A 19,514-nucleotide genomic window follows, 5' to 3' on the forward strand; every position below is an offset into this window, starting at 1 on the left:
GTACAGACTGGACCAAGAGCTCATTGGGTTGAGATGAGCTGCCCAAATGGTGATGATCCTGAGCTATTTGGAAAGCGGGTGGGAGGAAACTTTCCTCCAGATAAGGATCCTAGATAGGACAAAATAAAATCACTTCTCCCTGTAGGGTTTTCTTTTAGGGGAAGGGAGGAAAGAGGGATGAGCAATTGTATGAAAATGACCTACATCATAGAAATAGTTATAAGTAAATATCCAGCCAACTATCAAAAGAAAAAGGGGCAGTTTCTTCTAAATCAGTGCTTCCCAAACCTGGATAAATTACCCAAAATTGGGTAAAAGTGGTTTTTCTTTGGATAACAACACACAAACCCATTACCCATTCACAACAGGGACTTTTAAATTGACTTAAAGATTGCCACGTGTACTAAAACACATTTGAAAATCTCCCAAAGTATTCCTGTTAAGACAAAAATAGATGAAATTATAAGTGGTAATTTGTTGAAATGACATAAAGATTATTCAATTATATTGTTTTTATAATACAGGTAGTCCTCAAGTTATGACCATTCATTCAGCAACCGTTTGAAGTTAGGGTTTTGGGTAATGAAGGAGAAAGTTTGGGAAGCACTGTTCTAAATCCTTCCAAAAGCACTACATTTAGAAGTAGAAGGGGGAAAAAGAGTCACGGTAAAGTTATTTGTCTTTTGCTCTAATATGTACTCCCAAACAGGAAAAAAAAAATGCTGTAAACATATGAATTAATATTGGATTGAAACATCAATATCTTAAGGTGTTCTATATAGACTGATTCCAAAAACATTTTAAAGTTGGTTTGTTGAAGAAGCAATTGCGGTTGATTCTTACATAGTGGAAAGCCATAATGGATGAATTCTTATATCATAGTAAGCCCCAAACAAACTAATTCTGTTATTGCATGTGAATCAGGAGGGAGTAAGCTTATGATATGATCATGCAGGGTGCTCTGTTTGTCATTTATGTGCATTGCATAGAGCGATCTTGACTTTTTGGACCGTGCCCTGTGGAAACCCTCATGATAATGACTGTTGTCAGATGAGCAGAAGGTAGCTTGGTTTAAGGAAACTATAGTCTAGGACATATTGCTTAAGGCGAGAATAGCCAGATCAAAGTAACAACAGCTTCAATTTGAGATGAGCCACCTTATTTCATACTGTTGCCATCTGAGCAATTTCAAGAAAGCTCAGCATGTAAGGTAAAACAGGGTGACTAGTCTAATGTTGCTCCAGAATACACTATGTCATCTGAGGCCATCAACTTTCAGACAGATCTCATCAGCATGGGAGGATTCACTGCTACCCTAGGCACTAACTTTTCCAGCTTCATCTGTTGTGTTTTCCCCATAAATCCATGGAAACTGATGTATGTGTGTGTGAGTGTATGTCTGAGAGACATCATCTGATTTAAAAAAAAAACAACACAGAGAATTTTTTGGCTTCTTCCACTGAAAAAAGTACACAATGGATCATTAATATTTAATCGAGGATCTCATTTTACAGGTGTTAGTTTAAAGGTAACCATAGCACACAAGGGCATTCATTATTCATTGCAGAACAGCACTCTAACGTCTTGGGCATCCTCTTTCCTTTAGTTGGTAGCTTCATATCAGCAATCTTGCTGTCATTGGAAAACAGCTTTGATATTGTTTTAAGTGTGAGAAACTGGCATATGTAATGACAAACTAGACTAGGATGATGTAAGCAGGTTGTGTCAATGGATGGGACAACGTTTAAGAGTGCCACCCTGGCTGAGGGTGAAAGGCGGCCGAGGAAAGTCAGATTTCGAATTGCATCTTCTCATAGCGGGAGAGTTCTAAAGGAGGTGTACACGGATGGAGAAACCTCCGATTCTCTGGACTCTGAATGTACCAGCTGCTCGGAAACGGACCCCAACGGCCACCTAAGTGAGTCTGATGGGCAGAACAATGGAAACCTAGGCTCCGAATGTGATGAAAACGAGACTGAGACGGATGATATGTTCACTTTTGTGAGAGCCACCAAAGAAAGGGGATTTGGCACCAGAAGAGTCAACATCCTCAGCAAAAACGGAACAGTCAGAGGAGTCAAGCATAAAGTCAGTGCCGGCCAGGTCCTCTTTGACAATTTAAGCCAAGTCTTTGACGTAAGTGGAATAGCTTTGCTCTTAGCCTGTAATCCTTTTCTGCTTCCCTTCTCAAATATAACGGAAGACACTTCTTGTTTTGGGTTTAACATTGCAAGTGGCCAAGTGTGAGATGGGACCTGTCTCCTGGCTATGTGGATGACGGTCGGTTCCCTTGGCTGCTGTGTAGTTTAATTTTTGTATATGTATTTATTTGTTTTTAATTCATTTTTATTAAAGGAGCCTTTTACAGAGTAAAAACAATACAAATTTAAAGAAAAAAGAAAGTAAAGTGATGAGTAATAAGTAAATAGGAAAGAAATGGGGGAAAAAAGACAAAAAACAAAAGAAAAAGAAAAAAGATATAAAGGTGGCTTCTGATCTTCTTTACAGCAGTTATAAATGCATTTATATTTTATCCTGTCTCTGTGAAGTTACATCATGGCTCCCTTCTTTCCACAGTCCACCCTTTCTAATCATCAGACGCATAAATCACAAGTTCATTTTTTTCTGTTTTCAGCAAAAAGTCCATAAGGGGTTTCCAGTCACTAACAAATGTAGTTGCTGTCTTTTCCTTCATCAAAAAAGTCAATTTTGCCATCTGTGCAAATTCTGTCATTTTCACCAACCATTGTGGGTATTTCAAAGTCTTTCCATTTTTGTGCATGTAATAATCCCGCTGCAGTTACCATTTACAAAAAAAATCATCCGTAAGTCATTTCTAGTTGTCTGTCCATTAGTCCTAGCAAGAAAAGTTCTGGTTTCAGTTGAATATTATTCTTTAAAATTCTTTGTATCAGTGTGTGTATTTGAACCCAAAATTTTCTAGCTTTTTTACAAGTCACTAAGCATGATATAATGACCCTTCATGTTTTCCACATTTCCAATATAGATTTGAAGTACCTTTATACATTCTAGAAAGTTTTTCCTGAGTGATATACCAATGGTACATCATTTTATAAAAGTTCTCTTTTAAATTATAACACAATGTGAATTTCAGTCCTTTCAGCCACATATTTTCCCATTGTTCCATCGGTATATTACAACCAGAGTTCTTAGCCCATTTTATCATACACTCTTTAACTGTATTTGTTTTATTTTCATGATTGTTCGCCACCCAGAGTCGTTGTCAAGATTGGTGGCTACATAAATTGATTGAATAAATATATAAATACGTGTAGTAGCCTTTTTGCAGAGATAAAGGTATTTGTATTGCAGACATACCGACGCACAGCTCCCCCACCTTTCAAATATTTCTATATTGCCTGCTGTGCAATTCACTTCCAACTGGTGTAGAACATTAATAAAACAATTATTTATCTGTTTTTATGGAAGAGCAATCATGGAGCTTTTGGCATCATAAAAACTCAGTGCCATTATTTCTGCCTAATTGCTTCATAGGCAATTTCTTTGAAAACAGCAGATACTGTAGAGGTACTATTTATTCATTCTAAAATTTATTTTATCAAATTTATAGAGCCCCCCAGCTCAACTGGTTCTGTGCAGCTTACAATAAAAGCAGCCAATACAGCCCCCCCCACCCCCCAATATGGTAGCAAGACCAGCTAAAAATGGCAGAAACCAAAAATGAATAAGGCCTGATGTAAAAAGATGTCCAGAAAAACAACTCCTCATTCTGTGGCCTGGGGAAAGAGCCAGGTCTTCTTTTAAACAAGCCTTGAAGACTGCAAGGCTTTTAGACAGCAAGTTTGGGGTAACAAGAACCCCTGGAGGGATACTATTCCATAGGGCAGGCACCACAAGGGAAAAGGCATGCTTCAAGGATGGGACTGGAGCATGCTTATTCTGCTGGGCATCCTGTAGGGCAGGCAGAAACAACGGGAGAAAGATGGCCCCTCAGGTAACTAGGCCCTATGCCATGAAGTGTTTTATAGGTCATAGCTGGCACCTTGAATTGTACATGGAAGCCCAGTGGTAACCAATGCACCTCATACAGCTGAAGGATCACATGAGCATATAGAGGCACCTCCATAGTTGCCCGTGCAGCTGCATCCTGGACCAGTTGCAGCTTCTGTGTAGTCTTCAAGGCTAGCCCCATGTAGGCCACATTGCAGTAGCCCAAATGTGAGGTGATTAAGGTATGTGTGAGAAGGGAGCCCCAGTCCAGGAGAGGGTATAATTGTCATGCCAGATGAAACCAAGCAAAGACATTCTCCACCATAGCTTCACCTGCTGTTTGAGCAGGAGATGGGAGTCTAGGAGGACCCCCAGACCGCACAGCAGTTCAGTGTGGGGAAGTACAATCACGTCTGGTACTAAAGATGGCAAATCCCTAAAAGTGGAAGAACCAGGAACCTGCAGCCCCTCTGTCTTGTCAGAATTAAGCTTATTCTTCCACATACAGGTGTTCACAGATTCCCGGCACTGGAATATTGCTTTGATAGCATCACCTGTGTTAGCCTACGGTCGAGATATACAACTGAGTATCATCAGTGTATTGATGATATTAGACCCCATGTTGGCAATTTCATGTACAGTATATGTAAAACAGGAAAGCTGAGAATGACAGACTCTGAGGCACCCCACAGATAAGGGGCCAAAGGGTTGACCTCTCCCCCATTGCCAGCATGGACTGGAACCAGCCTGAAAGGCGAGCCATTGCAACACGGTGCCTCCTATTCCTAATTCCCATAGGCAGCCTAGAAGGTACCACGATCAATGATATTGGAAGCCAGTAAGAGATCGGAAAAAGCCAGATTGGTCCCACCACCTTCTCAACGACCTTCCCAAGAAATGTCCAGTAATGGCTTCTTTAGGAGAAGACGTACCACCTCCTCTTTCAGGGCCGAAGGCACCACCCCCTCAGACAGAGAAACATTCACCCCCACAGGGATCCAACCACAGATGACCACTTGGGAAATTTTAATCAACCAGGAAGGGCATAGATCAAACAAGCAGGTGGTTGGGATTTGCTCAGGTTCCTATCCACTTCCTCAGGAGTCACAGGGTCAGACACTTCCCAAATAACAGGAGCAGGTGAATCAGCTCACTAGGACTTGTCCAAAGTCCAACTATGAGCAAATCTGAGCAACTTTATCTGCAAGGTGCTTAGAACCCTGGAGATGTTCCTGTAGTTCATCCTTATCCAAGAGAAATGAGTCACTTTAAATACTTTAAACTAGACAGCTAACTGTAGACATAGTAAGGGCAGAAAAATAAGAACATCTTACTGCTCTTATTGCACCATGTTATTCTAAATATGGGCTCTTACATGTGCTAGGTCAGATTCACTCTTTGTCTTCCTCCAACGGTGCTTTAGGTGGTTTCATCTCCTGAAGCACCTCAGAAAACCAATAAGTTGGTTGCATACAGAAGACACTGCAGTCAACAGCATGAAGAAGAGAGTTTTGATTTTTAGGGTGGCACTATTATACAAAATAAGGCTTCTTCACAATTTAAATTGCCCTGTTAATATTGAAGACTCAGGCTTATCCCTTTTGCAACCTTGCTATGAAAACCATCTTCTTGGAAATTTCTCCACTGTTGCTGCCTCTACTTGCAGATAAGTTGATTAACCTTGAGGACCTGCCTGTTGAACACTAGGATTACAAAGAATTTCACTTAAAATAGTGAAGCGGGTGGAAGTTGTATGGTCACATGACCATTCCAGGAAGTACCCCCCCCGGAAAAAAACAAAACAAAACCTTAGTGAATGCTGCATTTCATTCCCTCAATTTCATTCCCTCAACGAGGCAGCTCCATCAGCCATTTTGAAAAATTATACATCTTGCAAAGGTTCCCAGATTGAGTACGGCAAATTTCTTTAGATTAGAACAAAATATGCTAAACTGGAAATCTGTCCCCAAAGTGGATAGTTAAATGAAATGGATCTACCCTGGTTGATAAATCTCTTTTTAACATTTAGAACGATTTTCCCAAAGTAGAAATACATACAGGAGGCTGTGGGAGAAGCAGAGACTCAATGTGAAGAGCAAGACAAGAGACCGATGGCAGCCAAGCTGGATGAGTTACCTTTCCGTTTCTATTATGCACTTTCTCTAGAATCCAGTCATTACTGAAGAGTGAAGATGTATTCCTCGTCAGCTGGTTTGAACTTACACACTCAAACCAAGTGTCATATTGTGTCTGTGATGCTGCTGGCTGACCAGAATTATTTCCAGAAACATACCAATATTATACTATTGCAGCAAAAGCAAGAGTCTAACTGCATTAGCAAATAATTGGAGAAATTAAAAAAAACAACAACAACCGTGGAGTTAAATGGTAAAAGATTGAATTGTTGCTGACTGATATATTTTTTTTCAATTAGAGTTTCGAAAACATGCAAATTCAGCAGCAGGAATTGGCCATACAATAATAATCTCAGCGTTGTGGATTAGCTCTGGGGGATAAGTAAAGTGTCAAGATAGGTTAGTAGCCAATATTTTTACCCAAAATATTCAAGGCTTCAATGACTCTTGTGGCCATTTGAGTGTGAACAGTGTGATCTCCATGTGCAAAACAACTTTCTGAATTAATCTAATCTCTCCTGGTATTCCAAAAGCCATATTTTTCAGATGACTAAGTTACCTCATTTTGCTGAAAGCCATCAAATGTGTAAATGAAAATCAACCTACTTATACTGCAACTGTCTCTAAATCCTCCTTCCTGGAACTGCATTAACACCTTTCCAATTTGAAGAGTCTGATTTTAATAAATTATTAATTTTATTTAATGTGAGCTTTGCCTTCTATCAACTAACCTTTGGAAAACATTTATAGAAGCATGCACCTGATTTTAGAAGCCCAGGAACGCATGATGCACACAGCTGCTCTGTTGTTGCTAACAGCTGAAACCTTGATTTTATTGCTCCTGGTTTTCCTAATGGTTTTTCTGCTTATCGCTGCAGTGTGATTTCTGAAAGATCCACCCAGTCCAATGTTTTGGAATATCAGTTCAAAGATCTTCCTCCTTTTCAGGTAAAATTCAGATGATTCTATTGGAGATAGGAAAGCTGCACAGACAATGCCAGACTGTGGTAACTAGTTTTCTTGAAAGCTTGTTATATGTGGAAACAATGCAGAACAGTTTGGAAGAAAACAGAAAAAGACTGTTGTTTTGTTTGTGGAGCAAATTTTGCAGTCAGGAAACGTGAATGTACCGTTCTCCGTTTTTTCCCCTTTAATATGAGGGATCGCTTTTTAAAATATGGAAGTCTTGAGCCAATGCAGGTCCCTGTGGCCCCACACATGTTATCACACGTAGCTATGTTGATCTGTTACAACTTGACGTGCCAGATGGTTGAGTTGGTTGAGTTGAGTTGAGTTGGTTGGTTGGTTGAGTTGAGTTGAGTTGAAGTGCTACCTGCCAACAGGAAAAATATGCCAGCCTTAATTGTACTGTCTCTGTTGCCAATCTCCATTTTGCTACAGTATACAGGCCTTTATTTATTGTAGGGCAAGTTAAGAAAAGGGATTATTGGATTCCTCTGGCTTTATTTCCCTTCCTACCAAGCATCACCTACTGGTGGGAAAAATATCTACCAATTACTCTCCTTAATATGGGGCGAGGTGACTTTAGATGGATGTTTTGAATGGCAGGTTAACTACCTATCAAGTTGTTTGACTAACAAGTGGCAGGCATTTATTTATTTATTCCACTTATATATTCAATTTATGTATTAAGGAAGGTTGTGCTGTAAATCAGGAGGGAGCTCTCCCAATGTCCTTGCGACTTTTTTCAACATCCATTACGTATCAGCTGTGCTATTTCTAAACACACTGTTCGGAAGGAATGCCAAACTTGCTTTTTTAAAAATTTGTTAAAAAAAAAATAGCCCATAACAGGGTCAAAGGGGAATAGGCTAAAGCAGGACAGAACTCTTCCAGTGTTCTTTGCGACCTGTTCTTCGCTGCCAGGCTGTTTCTAAACGTTGACCTACTGAGCTTCTGAAAGACTGCTAAACTCTTCAGAAATAGTCTAGCCGATAGGTAAAAGGCACGGAGCAGGACTCTCAGTGAAGTGGAGGGAGCCCTTGACATCAAGCGAGCTCCATCCTTGACTAGTGCTGCAGAGGAAAGGCGGGGTGGGCAACGAGTGATCAAGGAGTCCAGGGCAGCCTTAGTGGCCAGCAATACCCAGAAGCAGCAGGTTGACCACTGTGGAGCCTGTGAAGCTGTGCCTGACCTGTGTGTGACATTAAAAGCCATTGCTTGTGCCACTAAAGCAGGAATGGAGGAAGGAAAATGGTGCCCCCCCCCCCGGGCAAGATAAGTAACCACACGATAAAGCATTGCACGAATAGCCGCGGGAACCACAGCCGTGTGAAACTGATCAGAGTGACCTTTGCAGTGCTGTGCACGAGCCCTCAGAAATAATAAAAGTAGTAAAAACAATTCCACAAAAGTAACTTTTTAAAGTAAAAGCAGCATACCTTTATTGGTGATGGAACCAGTAACGGAGCTGGCAGAACCCAGCTCTCTCTCTCTCTCTCTCTAAGTTTAAATTGACTTTTCAGTGCAGCACAGGACGAGCGCTCTTCCAAGACAGTATGAAGCCCGTGGTTAAAAATCAGCTCTAGATCTAAACCCACGTCCGTCAGGAGTTTGCATAAAATCTGAGAAGTAGTATGGAAAGTGGTGTCCGCTTTCTCCAGCCACCCAAACCAAAATGGCCGTAGAGTGCAGGGCCCAGAGTGGAGAGATGGGCCTATGTTAGCCTCAAAGGACCATCAGGAGCTGGGCAGGTCTCTGGGCAACCAAGTGCGCCAGATGGGATCCGCAGCATAAATTGTGGGGAAGCCCTGCACTCTAACCAGGAAGAGCTAAGGCTGGCCATAAGTATGGGCTATGGCTAAGACAAAGGCAATGTGATGAGCACATGGCAGAAGAAAACCAACTGCCAGGTCTTGTTTGGCACTGTGGTTAGGAGCCAGCAAGGAGAGTCCCACGGGGCGCCTGGCTAGCTGGAAATGGAGAGCAAAGACGGTCTTTTGTGTGTGTTTTTTTTAAAGAACATGCAATCTAAGCAGCAGGACACGGAGGAACAATGGCTCTGACAACAGGTATGAAAGGAAAAAAGCCAGAGGGCGAATAGAAAGTGCTTTTCTGGGAGGCTTGGGTCCGGTTCTTCCATGCTTTTCAAAATGGCAGATTCTCTTCCTCAGAAAAATAAAATATCTTGCTTTTGACAAAGTCGATGTGCAAAACTGGGCTCTTCAATCTTCCAAGAAAGTGGTTTCACTGGATGTGAGGTAATTTATTCTTTCAGACTTTCCTTTTGATTAATCCCAAAGTCTGAAGTGGAGAAAAAGTTGCCATGGCAACCCATTCCCCTTCATCTTCTTTTGCTTTCTTCGACAAGGAGGGAAAAGCAGTTGCCATGACAACATCCTTCCACATCCTCTTGGTGTGAACTAAAGCAATCGGGAAAAAAAGGTGACATAACAACTCCTGGCTGGTCCCTTTTCTTTGCTTTTATATTACAGTATTGAAAGTAAAGGTCTGTGATGGTCGCCAGATTGTTCAGCCACATCCGAGCAGCAGGGAGTTGGGTCCTGCTACTTGCTATCACTCGTAAACAGAGAGGTGGGTTTTCCTCTCGTAGATAAGAATGCTGTGCTTGGACTTTGGCTATTTGGTTTCAGTTCCCAAGTGAGTGAGGCTTAATTAGCCAATCTTAATTTTTAAGATCCAGATTCCTTGCTCTGTTCAGGAACAAATGCACAACCCACAATTAGGCAGTACTCTTCTTAGCAAAATGAATAGGTAAGTAAGTCAGTGTATTGCTGTCACTGTAGCTCATAACATGGAACGCACCACGAAATGCAATAAAGTAACAGTAAAATAGTAATACTGCAAAATGCAGTAATAAAAATAGTATTAGACGTACAAAGGTTACAGCAAGATAAAGCCAATGCTACAGCTAAGAGCTTGACTCTTTCTAAGTTTAAATGACAGCAGAGCAAAAGGAGCAGCTTGGTGGCTGACGGTTGGGAACACGTCTGCAAGGAGTAGCGAGTAAGCCTAGGGGTTCCCTAAAACTTTTCATCAGTATGGATATTAAGCAAAGTTGACATGAGGGAGAAACAGGGGCAAGAACCATCTTGGCCTGATGCTGAACTGGTAAGTCCGCTTGCTTCGTATGACGATGGGGGGAAAAGAATGCTATGTCTGAATTTAACTAAAAGCAGTTCATAGGAATCAGTTCAGTATAGTTAGCTACTAAATCTTGTTGATATGGATCAGTTCAGTAGAGTAAGCTAATAAATACTGATATTCAGTAGATGAAAGCCTACGGATGACTCAGGTAGCCATCAAACTGTAACCGCTGATCACCGTGGACTTCGTGCAGTGGTGGCATTGTGGCAAATAAGGTCTCTGTCCATCACATGTATATGGATCCTAAATTTGTGCAGGGCTTCCATAGTAGGGGCAGTTTCTGCTGCCCCTTGTGCACGCTCTAGGCTTGCTTTCCAGTTCCTCCATAGTTCCTATTCGGCTACCATACCAGTCGCAGCACTGAGAACAAATCTAAGGATTCTTGGTCGAGAAATGTTATTTCTCTCCCTCACGGTTATCCGTGTTTCTTCAGTGTTCATAATATTCCTCCCAAAGGTGAATGAGAGAGAACACAGATATTTTCTCCCAGTTTATGGCTACAAGGGTCCCACTTCATTAATATTACATGCAGCAGTAGTTTTTTGCTGACCGAAAGCCATTTTCTGTGTTTGCTGCACTTCGAAAGGTCACACTGTGGAATTGTGTAGCCATTACTAGAAGTTTGGAGAACAAGCAAGGGAGAATGATTCTTCCTGCCATTGGGATTTACTGGAGAAGTGAATGCTGTGGGCTACAGGCCCCACTAGGTCCATTAGAAGCCTCTATCTGTTCTGGCTCACTGCCTTCCATTAAACAGTTAGTTCAGCCTCAGTTGGGTCTGTCACCGGCTCCCCTGTCTTAGGGCACAAATGTCATCAAACGTTTCTGCCAAACGTTCAGGAGAGACTTGTCCTCCCAGATTGGGTCAGGAGGGGGTCGACTCCATGAGCTGAGTGTGTTTGTTGTTCATTGGTGTACCCTCAGTGGCCATTTTTCTTTTGCTTTATGTGTTTCATTTATCGCAGCCTTTATTGTATTTATTTTCATGTGTGTGCGAGCTGTCCATAGTTGCTTATGTGAGATGGGCAGCCATAAATAAATACATACATAAATATTGTGTCTCTGAATAAAGTAGATTTGTTCTTAGCATGATCTAGACCATGCGAAGAAATTAAAAAGGTCGCCTGAGTCAGCTCCCCCAGTGGTTTTGACTTTGCACTCTCTTTAATCCCAAATGAGCCACCGCTACTTGCTTCTGCCAACTCTTCTTACTTCCCTGACTCTGAGGAGGCCATTACACAGTCTTCTGTGTCTCAGGAACTGTCTGTCTAGCAACTGATCTAAATCAGAAGAGGAAGGGGGAAAATCAGGGCTTCCCAGGTGCTCTCAGCATTTGAGGAGTCACTTTCTGAGGAAATGTCAAGAGAGGCGCTACTCACCGCAACACAGGCCTCATTCCTCTGAGTATATTTAGTAAAGATAGGAGACAAATAACTCTTGGTTCTCATGTTCATAGTCGTACCCCTGCATCAAGCTTGGGACTTTTGGAGGGAGATACCATCCGGATGTGACTGGCCAGCATATTTGACCCAAATCGCTATGGTGAACTCCTCTCCATGAGGTTCTGGCATGGTGTTCCCTCACCACCACCCGTACATTAACAATCTTGCTTGGAGGCTACATCAACATCCATGGATGAAATTACTGAGTCAGTAGAGCAAGAGTTAATATTTCAGCCTTCACTGATGTTGCCTACCATCTCCATTTATCTGGTATTGTTGATACTTAATGAACTGCTCGGTATTATGATATTGGTCTGTACTGCAGTCCTGTGCAATCTGACAACTGACACTGAGAATTACAGATCAGGTTCTGACTCATCAATATCAGTCTAGCCCTCCCTTTCTCCTCAGATCCCAGGGTGGATGATCAATAATCAGAGCAATAATTGTATATGGCTAAAGCATTGGACATAGAAGTCTAGCACGCTGCATAGGGAATTGAAGACTGTATTTTGGGCTGAACCTTCTGCCCCAACAGCCCAGTGGCAGTGCCTATTTTGCAGGAACTTCTGAAATTGGCAAAGCAGCAATGGCAAAAGCCAGCCTCATTACATTTCTTACCATATTCCCAGAATCCTTATATAACCTCAAGGAAGATGGCTGCCAATTTTTTATTTCAACATCTGGCACTCCTAGCTGGTGGAGTGAAGTTGAGACTTCTCAAAATCATCCTAAGAATGCATTTCATTCTATTCTGGTAGTTATGAAAAGCTGTAGGTTGGATACAATATGTTGATGGGCATATTCCACAGCACCACTTTGTTTTAAAATCACTACCCGTCAAGAGTGTATGAGATGATAGCTTCATTTTTTGCTGGGAAAAGTGTTTCTTTTTCATGCAGTAATTGGATGACTTGATCCAAAGAAATATTAGTATGGTTTTTTTGGAGCAGTTGCTGTATACCAAGAACTTGGCAAACATCTTTCTCTTGGAGAGAAAACAGATGAATAGAACTGTGTTTTCATAATCAATTGTTGCTCTAATGCCTTAGCTGATGAAGTTGCTCTTGCCATCATGCAAAGCTGTGTTCAGTTGGACTGAGTCTGAGTGAAAGACTGGTCTTCTCAGCGTCCAGAGAGATAACACAATGAAATGCATGGAAATAACTGAGATGGTAGGAATCTAGGAAGATGGATTGGGCTGTTGCAATGGCACAATACTGATAAAAGCCTTGAGCAACAACTAGTTGTGGCCTTCAGCGTCATCAGTATGCTTTGGAAAGCAGCAGACATTTCAGGCCTACGGGACCTTGAACCTGGCTTGGTCTTGGTCACCATATGGAAGAAGTTCAGTGATTTGGCAATATGGAACTTTTCACTTTAAATTGGAATTGCAGATGATTGGTGAGGAATTAGTGGGGCGGACCTCTTTTTTTTCCTTTGCATATGCAGTACAAAAAATGCCTGTGCAGAAAGGGTAATTTAGCTAATCGAGGCAATTTGTGTTTCTGTGTTGCAAGTTCCTCCACACGTGCACTTAGAAGAAGTTAGTGAGCTTTGTGGATTGCGTCATTGTATGGGGAATTGTACTTGCTTGCCTCTTATCTGTATTCCTACTTGTAACCATTAAGGTAAGAGGACAACATCAGTTCCCTAATCTAACAGCCAAGGAAAGGGGGAGCAGTAGCTTTCTAAGAACAATGTTCTCATGAAGAAATGGTCACTTTCCTGGATTCCCAGGAACTGACCAGATATGTCATCAAACTGTCTCCAGACTTCGGTTTACTTTTTTAATGAACTAAAAAAAATTATATCAATATGCTTGTGGTTTGAATATATGTGAATAGACAGGATTATCAAATGTTATTAGCACTGGTTTACTTCTGTTTTTTAAAAATATTATAAGAACTATGTGGAAAAATACAGTGTTTTTGAGATGTATGCTCTATTTCTAGCCTCTAGTTAAATGGTTTAAAAAAGTATTATTAAGTAAACGTGTGTTTTCATTCAAAGCAGCTGAGTTATGCTTATGAGATGTTCTGAATTACTGGAGGTTAGTATCTGGAGAGAGGTATAAAATACTTTTATTTAGTTGGCATAAATGATGCAAGATCTAGGGGAAATTATATAAATGGCTGGGATATCACTGCATTCTGTTTCTCCTTGCCTCTTTTATGACCAATAAACAACTGAACAATAAGAGATTTTTGAATCACAGTACTATTACTTCATTATCTGGTAGCTAGGCCTTTTGATTCCGAATGAGCTATTTGATTCTACCTTCCTTCCCCCAGTGGCTTGTAGAATAAGTCTGAGGGCAATTCTTGTTCATGTATCATGAATGTGGCTGGTTAGCTTTTGGGTATGATCGGTTATTGTTTTTTATTAGTTGCTGACCATGCTTGCTAGCCCATTTGGGTCTTGGAGAGGTGGAAACGTGGATCTGTGTCAAATAATATAATATTATTCTAGTTTCACTAGTCGTATGTCACAGCCAGCTTTGGCTGGTTTTCTTTTTATAATTCAAGCTCTGCCTAAAGGCCTGGGTACTGTAAAGGTAGTGTTTAATTATATGTGAGCTGCTGTTGCTGCTGCTGCTCCTCCTCCCCTTCCTCCTCCTCCTCCTTGTCCTCCCTTCCTCCTCCTCTTCTCCTTCTTCTTCTCCTTCTTCCTTCCTTCTCCTTCCTCCCTATCTTCCTCCCTAACTTCCTCCACCTCCTCCTCCTCCTCTTCTTTCTTTCTTTCTTTCTTTCTTTCTTTCTTTCTTTCTTTCTTTCTTTCTTTCTTTCTTTCTTTCTTTCTTTCTTTCTTTCTTTCCTTCTTTCCTTCTTTCCTTCTTTCTCTTTTTTAAAAATCAAGCCACTGTGTACATACATATAAATTCAGCCCTCGTATGCCTCAATCGCCTGCATCATGTGCCCTTTTAAGTTCTTAAAGGCCATTGTCTTGAGCTTTGGGGAGATGGCATGGAAATCACTCTTTCTAGTCCAACGAAATGTTGGAAATAAATTATGTGAAGGATCTTGAGATTCTGTCTGTCAATCTGTCTGTCAGCAGGACAACTCTCTGAAAACTGAACAGAACTGGATCAGATTTGGTGTGTGTGTGCAGGGAGGACCTGGCAAAAGAAAGACTGACTTTGACAGTGGGCCAAATCCAAAGGAGGAAGAGCCACAAAAATCCCTCCACTGGATCCTAAGAAGAGAGACCATCGGGCAGCTGATCAGAGTGCTGCTGACACCCCCATTCTAGGCCCCCTTTTTCCTTCTTCCCTGTCCCGTGACCCGGAGTGAAGCTTGGGAAGAATTTCAGAAGTCACGTGCTGTATGTTTTACCTAACTCGTTTAGTTGCATGTTAGAATTTTGGTCTTAAGAAAGGATAGGAAACTTGCCATCCTCTACATATGTCGGAAAGTTTGTTACTGTATGAACTGTACAATTTGAAATAACCCAAACAGTCCAAGTTTGAAAACACCAAATTTCAGTTTGTAAACTGGTGAAATCTTAGGGTAGTTATTACTTCTGTACACAACATTTGTAATGCTTTTAAAGTACCATTTGGCAGAGACTGCTAGAGAATCCGACAATTTCATCAAAGCGATGAAACAAGCATTATGATGGCACAGTGCAGTCTCTGCCCCTTTTGAGTTTATTCTTGTGGAAACCCCCTATTATGTATAACAATTTTTTTGTTTTACAGATGGAAAAGTGGAGTTACTCAAAACCTCCACAGTTAGAATCCAGAATGGCATTAAATTAGGGAAGGTAGATCTATCAAATGTAGTTTATTCACCCAGTTTCTTAGTTTTCCAAATTTAAGTTATCTGTCTTCCATGTTTGTAGCACTTTGAGATTTAAAATCAAACAAAATCCCTGAAAATGTATATGGCCTTTGTGCTTTCTTCTAATATACATAAGTTTAGGCATCATTCCTAATGATTATATTTCCAAAATACTTTATTTCCTTCTCCTAATGTATTTATTTTTGTATTTCACAATTTGTGAAACTGAGGTTTTCAGTATATACAGAGGGCAGTTTTTGGACTGCTTTATAGAATAGCAATTGCATAAGTCTGCATAACAGATTTGTCTCTCATCCCAAAATTACTGCATATTCTATCCCAGATAAGGAGTTAATATGACACCTCAACCATCAGTGCTATAATCAGTTTAATAAATAAATATGACAGGATCTTCTGTATCATTGGAGACTGATATAGGTGAGTGAACGAAAAGTTCCCCTTGAGATAATTTACTCATTTGTCTGTCTTTTGAATCTGGGACTCTGGTGGGCTGTGAATTTTACAATTTTTAAAGTTGGCTGCTCTGCTCTGCAACATTTTTAAAAATCTCTCAATGTGTACACAAAACTCTTCATTTCTCTTCCTCAAACTCAGCAAATGAGTCATTGCAAAGCTAGCGTGAGGGAGAGACCCATTCTACGCTTGACAGAAGAGACGATAAAAGCTATCTGGATTGCTAGCTTACATTTTTATCACCATTGTTTTAGAAACATGAGAAACATCATCCTGAGCTTTTTCTTTTTCTTTTTTCTTTTAAAAGAATATCATCTATGCTGTGTTTTTCAAATTTGGCAACTTTAAGATGTGTGGACTGCTGGCTGGGGAATTCTGGGAGTTGAAGTCCACCCATCTTAAAGTTGCCAAGTTTGAAAAACAGCGATATACCATGAAAAAATGAGGATGCAGAAGGTTTGCTGTCATCTGTTTCCTTGATCACTCATTTACACAATTGTATATTAATAGACTAGGGCTGCGTTTGTTTTATCTTTTTTCCTAGATATCTTTGGTAGATGAAAGATACAAACCCGACATCAGAAGCTGGGTTGTCATATCTTCATGCTGGCTAAGATGTCTGCCACAGAAATGTTGAAGCTTGATCGGGGTTAAAAAGATGGCTGGTAACCGTAGCTTGAAAATCCCATGGTGGAGATAGGGGAAAAGCTTATTCCTTAGTAAAGTTGATGAGTCTTGAAGGTAGTACCAGACTCTTGTCTGTTTTGAAAATCCCGGGCAAACTTGTTTGAAATACAAGGTGGCAGAGCATATGATGGTGAAATACAGGTTCTTTATTACACCCAAGGGGATGTTGGAATACATGAATAAAAATACTTTCCCTGAAGCCAAGAAAAATACATCAAACGGACTCTTGTGAGAAGTATATTTCCCATCCAGAAGTATTATAATTCATCCTTTTTTCCTTTTTTTTTTTCACTTTGGAATATTCATTTGGACTGCTAAAGAAACGAGGGAATACATAAAAGCACTACTATCATAAAAAAAAAATCCTTCTTTGAATGCTGCCTTTTTCTGTAATTAGCATATGTCCCCAACTAAACTGGGGGGAACATGAATAAGGCATCATTGACTAATTAAGAATCTAAGCCTTATTTAAACTCTAAACCTCTCAAGGCAAGGGCCTAGAGTATTTTGTTTTGTTCGGTAGGGCTGTTCTGTAAAAATGCCACATACGCTGTGATGCCACATTAATAAAGAATAAAACCACACAAATAATTCAGAAATCCCAGCACCACTTCCTACATTATTTAAATGAGGTTGGAAAAAAGCACGGCTAACTCGATTAAAAGGAGTGGGCCCGCAGGCAAGGATAAGTGTGACTGGGTGATGCCAAGGCCTTGCTCCATCAGGGCGTCAATTTCCAGGCCCTCCTTCCGCTGTTCTTACTGCAATACCTTGCTCACAGGCTTTGCTCGTTTGCCTTTTCCGAGCAAACAAGCCAACGGGAACGAAGCTGGGAAGCGGTACGGCAGACTGGGCCGGTAGGAAAAAGCAGCAGCAAAGAAGCTATCTGGGCCAGCGCTGCTGAAAATCATGAGTTTGGCATGGAAAATTCACATTTGTTGTTCAGTTTTTAACCACGCTGATGAAAGTAGGACTCCAGTTCTGGCCCGGAACATGGTAGTTCATTAGGAGGAGCTCAAATGCCGCTCCAAGCCTAAAGCATCCTGCGGCTCACTCATGTGCCAATCCCTGCCACAAATGCACGGGCGTATGGAAGCAGCTTCATCTTTCTGTGTAGCAGGATAGGGGGAAGCACACGAAATAGGTGCACCCTGTCTAGCCTGCCAACGTTGCAACGGCTGCTAGGTAGCAGCAAAGAGATACAGAAAAGTCTTTACGCCGTCCTGCCTACGTCTCTGGCTTTTGCAGCACAGATGCGACAAGCTGAATATAAACTCAATCCTTGCTTTTAGGGCTCAATGTCTGAAAAAAGATGAGAGTTTGCCTCTGTTAATAACAGCGTTTATCAGTCATCTTGTGATGGCTGCCGAAGGGTTAGGGAATGCTTTGCCCTTTCCTCTGCATTTAGGCAAAAACTTACCCATAATTTCACTTCTACGCTGATCATTGTTGTCCATTTCTATTTATTTTATTCATCACGCTTCATGATTCCTGCTAAGTAAATTATGTTTCATTTTCTTTTGCAATGTTGCTGTGCTTTAAGGATAAGTATGCCTCATATAGCATGTAGCACAAAACAGGCCAACAGAATTGGGGTGATGGTGAGGGAAGATGGGCTGTGTTATTTAATTATTAAAGCTTGTAAAGCAATCCGAAGATGAAAAGCCCAGTTCCATGTGCTAGACATGATTAAATAATCAGGAGCAGTTGGAAGGTATGTTGCCAATTATGTTAATTAAGCGGCAAATCAGCCAGTGTGGGCAGTCCTGTGTTTTCTCACAGGTTAATGCTGGGAGCCCTTTGTCTTGTGCCTGAAACATGTTTGTTTAAAGATGCTACTCCAGGACTGACTTAAACCTTCATTAGCACTTTGCTACACCGAGGCTAAGCAAAGAAGCCACTTCTGTCACACTGATACCACATCGAAGCTCATTCATCTTTAACATTAATGCCAATTATGCTTCTAGTTTTATTTCTTTTTAAAGCAAAGGTGTTGCTGTTGTTATTATTTACATATCATTGAAGTGGTTCCAACAGTACATTTTGGGAAAATACTTTTTGCCCACACAAAGTCCTCCAAGTATGTTGCAACTTTCAAGCTTCTGAGCCTTCAGCCACGCTGGTTGGGAATCTGTAGTACTGGCGCATCTGGAGAGCAAAGAGACCTCAAAGGGATCAAAGGGATCCCTTTGAGATACTCAAAGGGATCCTTGCACTATAGAATGGTTTCTGGACTGTTGCAATTGGGAGAAGGCACAAATGAAAACTGCCCCCAAAAAATGAAGTCTAGAAATCCCCTTCCTGACACAGATTTTTTTTAATGTAAGGATTCTTTTTACAGCACCTCTACAACTAGAGGCTTTGTAGCTAAAATGGAGTGTTACACAAATAATTGCATATTTATGCAGTGTTCAACCAGCTTCTGAGAATCGTGTAGGTCGTGCAGAAAGTTCTAGTTGCAGTACTGGGTTTGTATGCCAGGCTGTTACATACAATATTGTCTGTAGAGGCACAAGATAGGTAGTGCAGAAACTTTATTCTGTACACTGTCTGATAAAGCTTGTACAATCGGAGATAGTTCTTATATTATTGACCCTGCTCTGACAAAACACAGCCAAAACTTGCTAGTGGTTCTGGCAGTACCCAATATTGGTCCCAAATTTATCATTTTGGAAATACAGGTGTCTACAGGATTAACTTTCTTCAGAAACGACCTAGTATTCTATGAGCCTTTGTGCCAGAAAAGTACTGTCAAGACATCATGACAATATTAGCCCCTTCTTCATTGTCTAGGTAGGCAATGGACTGAGGGGTGTGAATTTAGCCCTGCGCAACAGTGGATCTGCTTGGGGTTGAATTTAACTCTCTTGGCCTTAATGGACTGGCCAACTCTA

At 41.0% G+C, this 19,514-nt stretch overlaps 1 protein-coding gene across 1 annotated transcript in view; it reads left to right on the top strand.

The window, feature by feature from the left end:
• Positions 1-1,728: 1,728 nt before the first annotated feature.
• GRXCR1 (glutaredoxin and cysteine rich domain containing 1) overlaps positions 1,729-19,514 on the top strand; it is a 41,675-nt gene continuing 23,889 nt past the window's right edge. The window contains exon 1 of the mRNA XM_088131194.1: positions 1,729-2,136. Coding sequence (XP_087987320.1) covers positions 1,729-2,136 — 408 coding nt within the window. The remainder of the gene's footprint in view (positions 2,137-19,514) is intronic.

The sequence above is a fragment of the Python bivittatus genome, unplaced genomic scaffold, assembly GCF_059951505.1.
Source record: "Python bivittatus isolate LINGU-HERP-01145 unplaced genomic scaffold, Pbiv_v1 ctg000970_np1212, whole genome shotgun sequence".
Lineage (NCBI taxonomy): Eukaryota > Metazoa > Chordata > Lepidosauria > Squamata > Pythonidae > Python > Python bivittatus.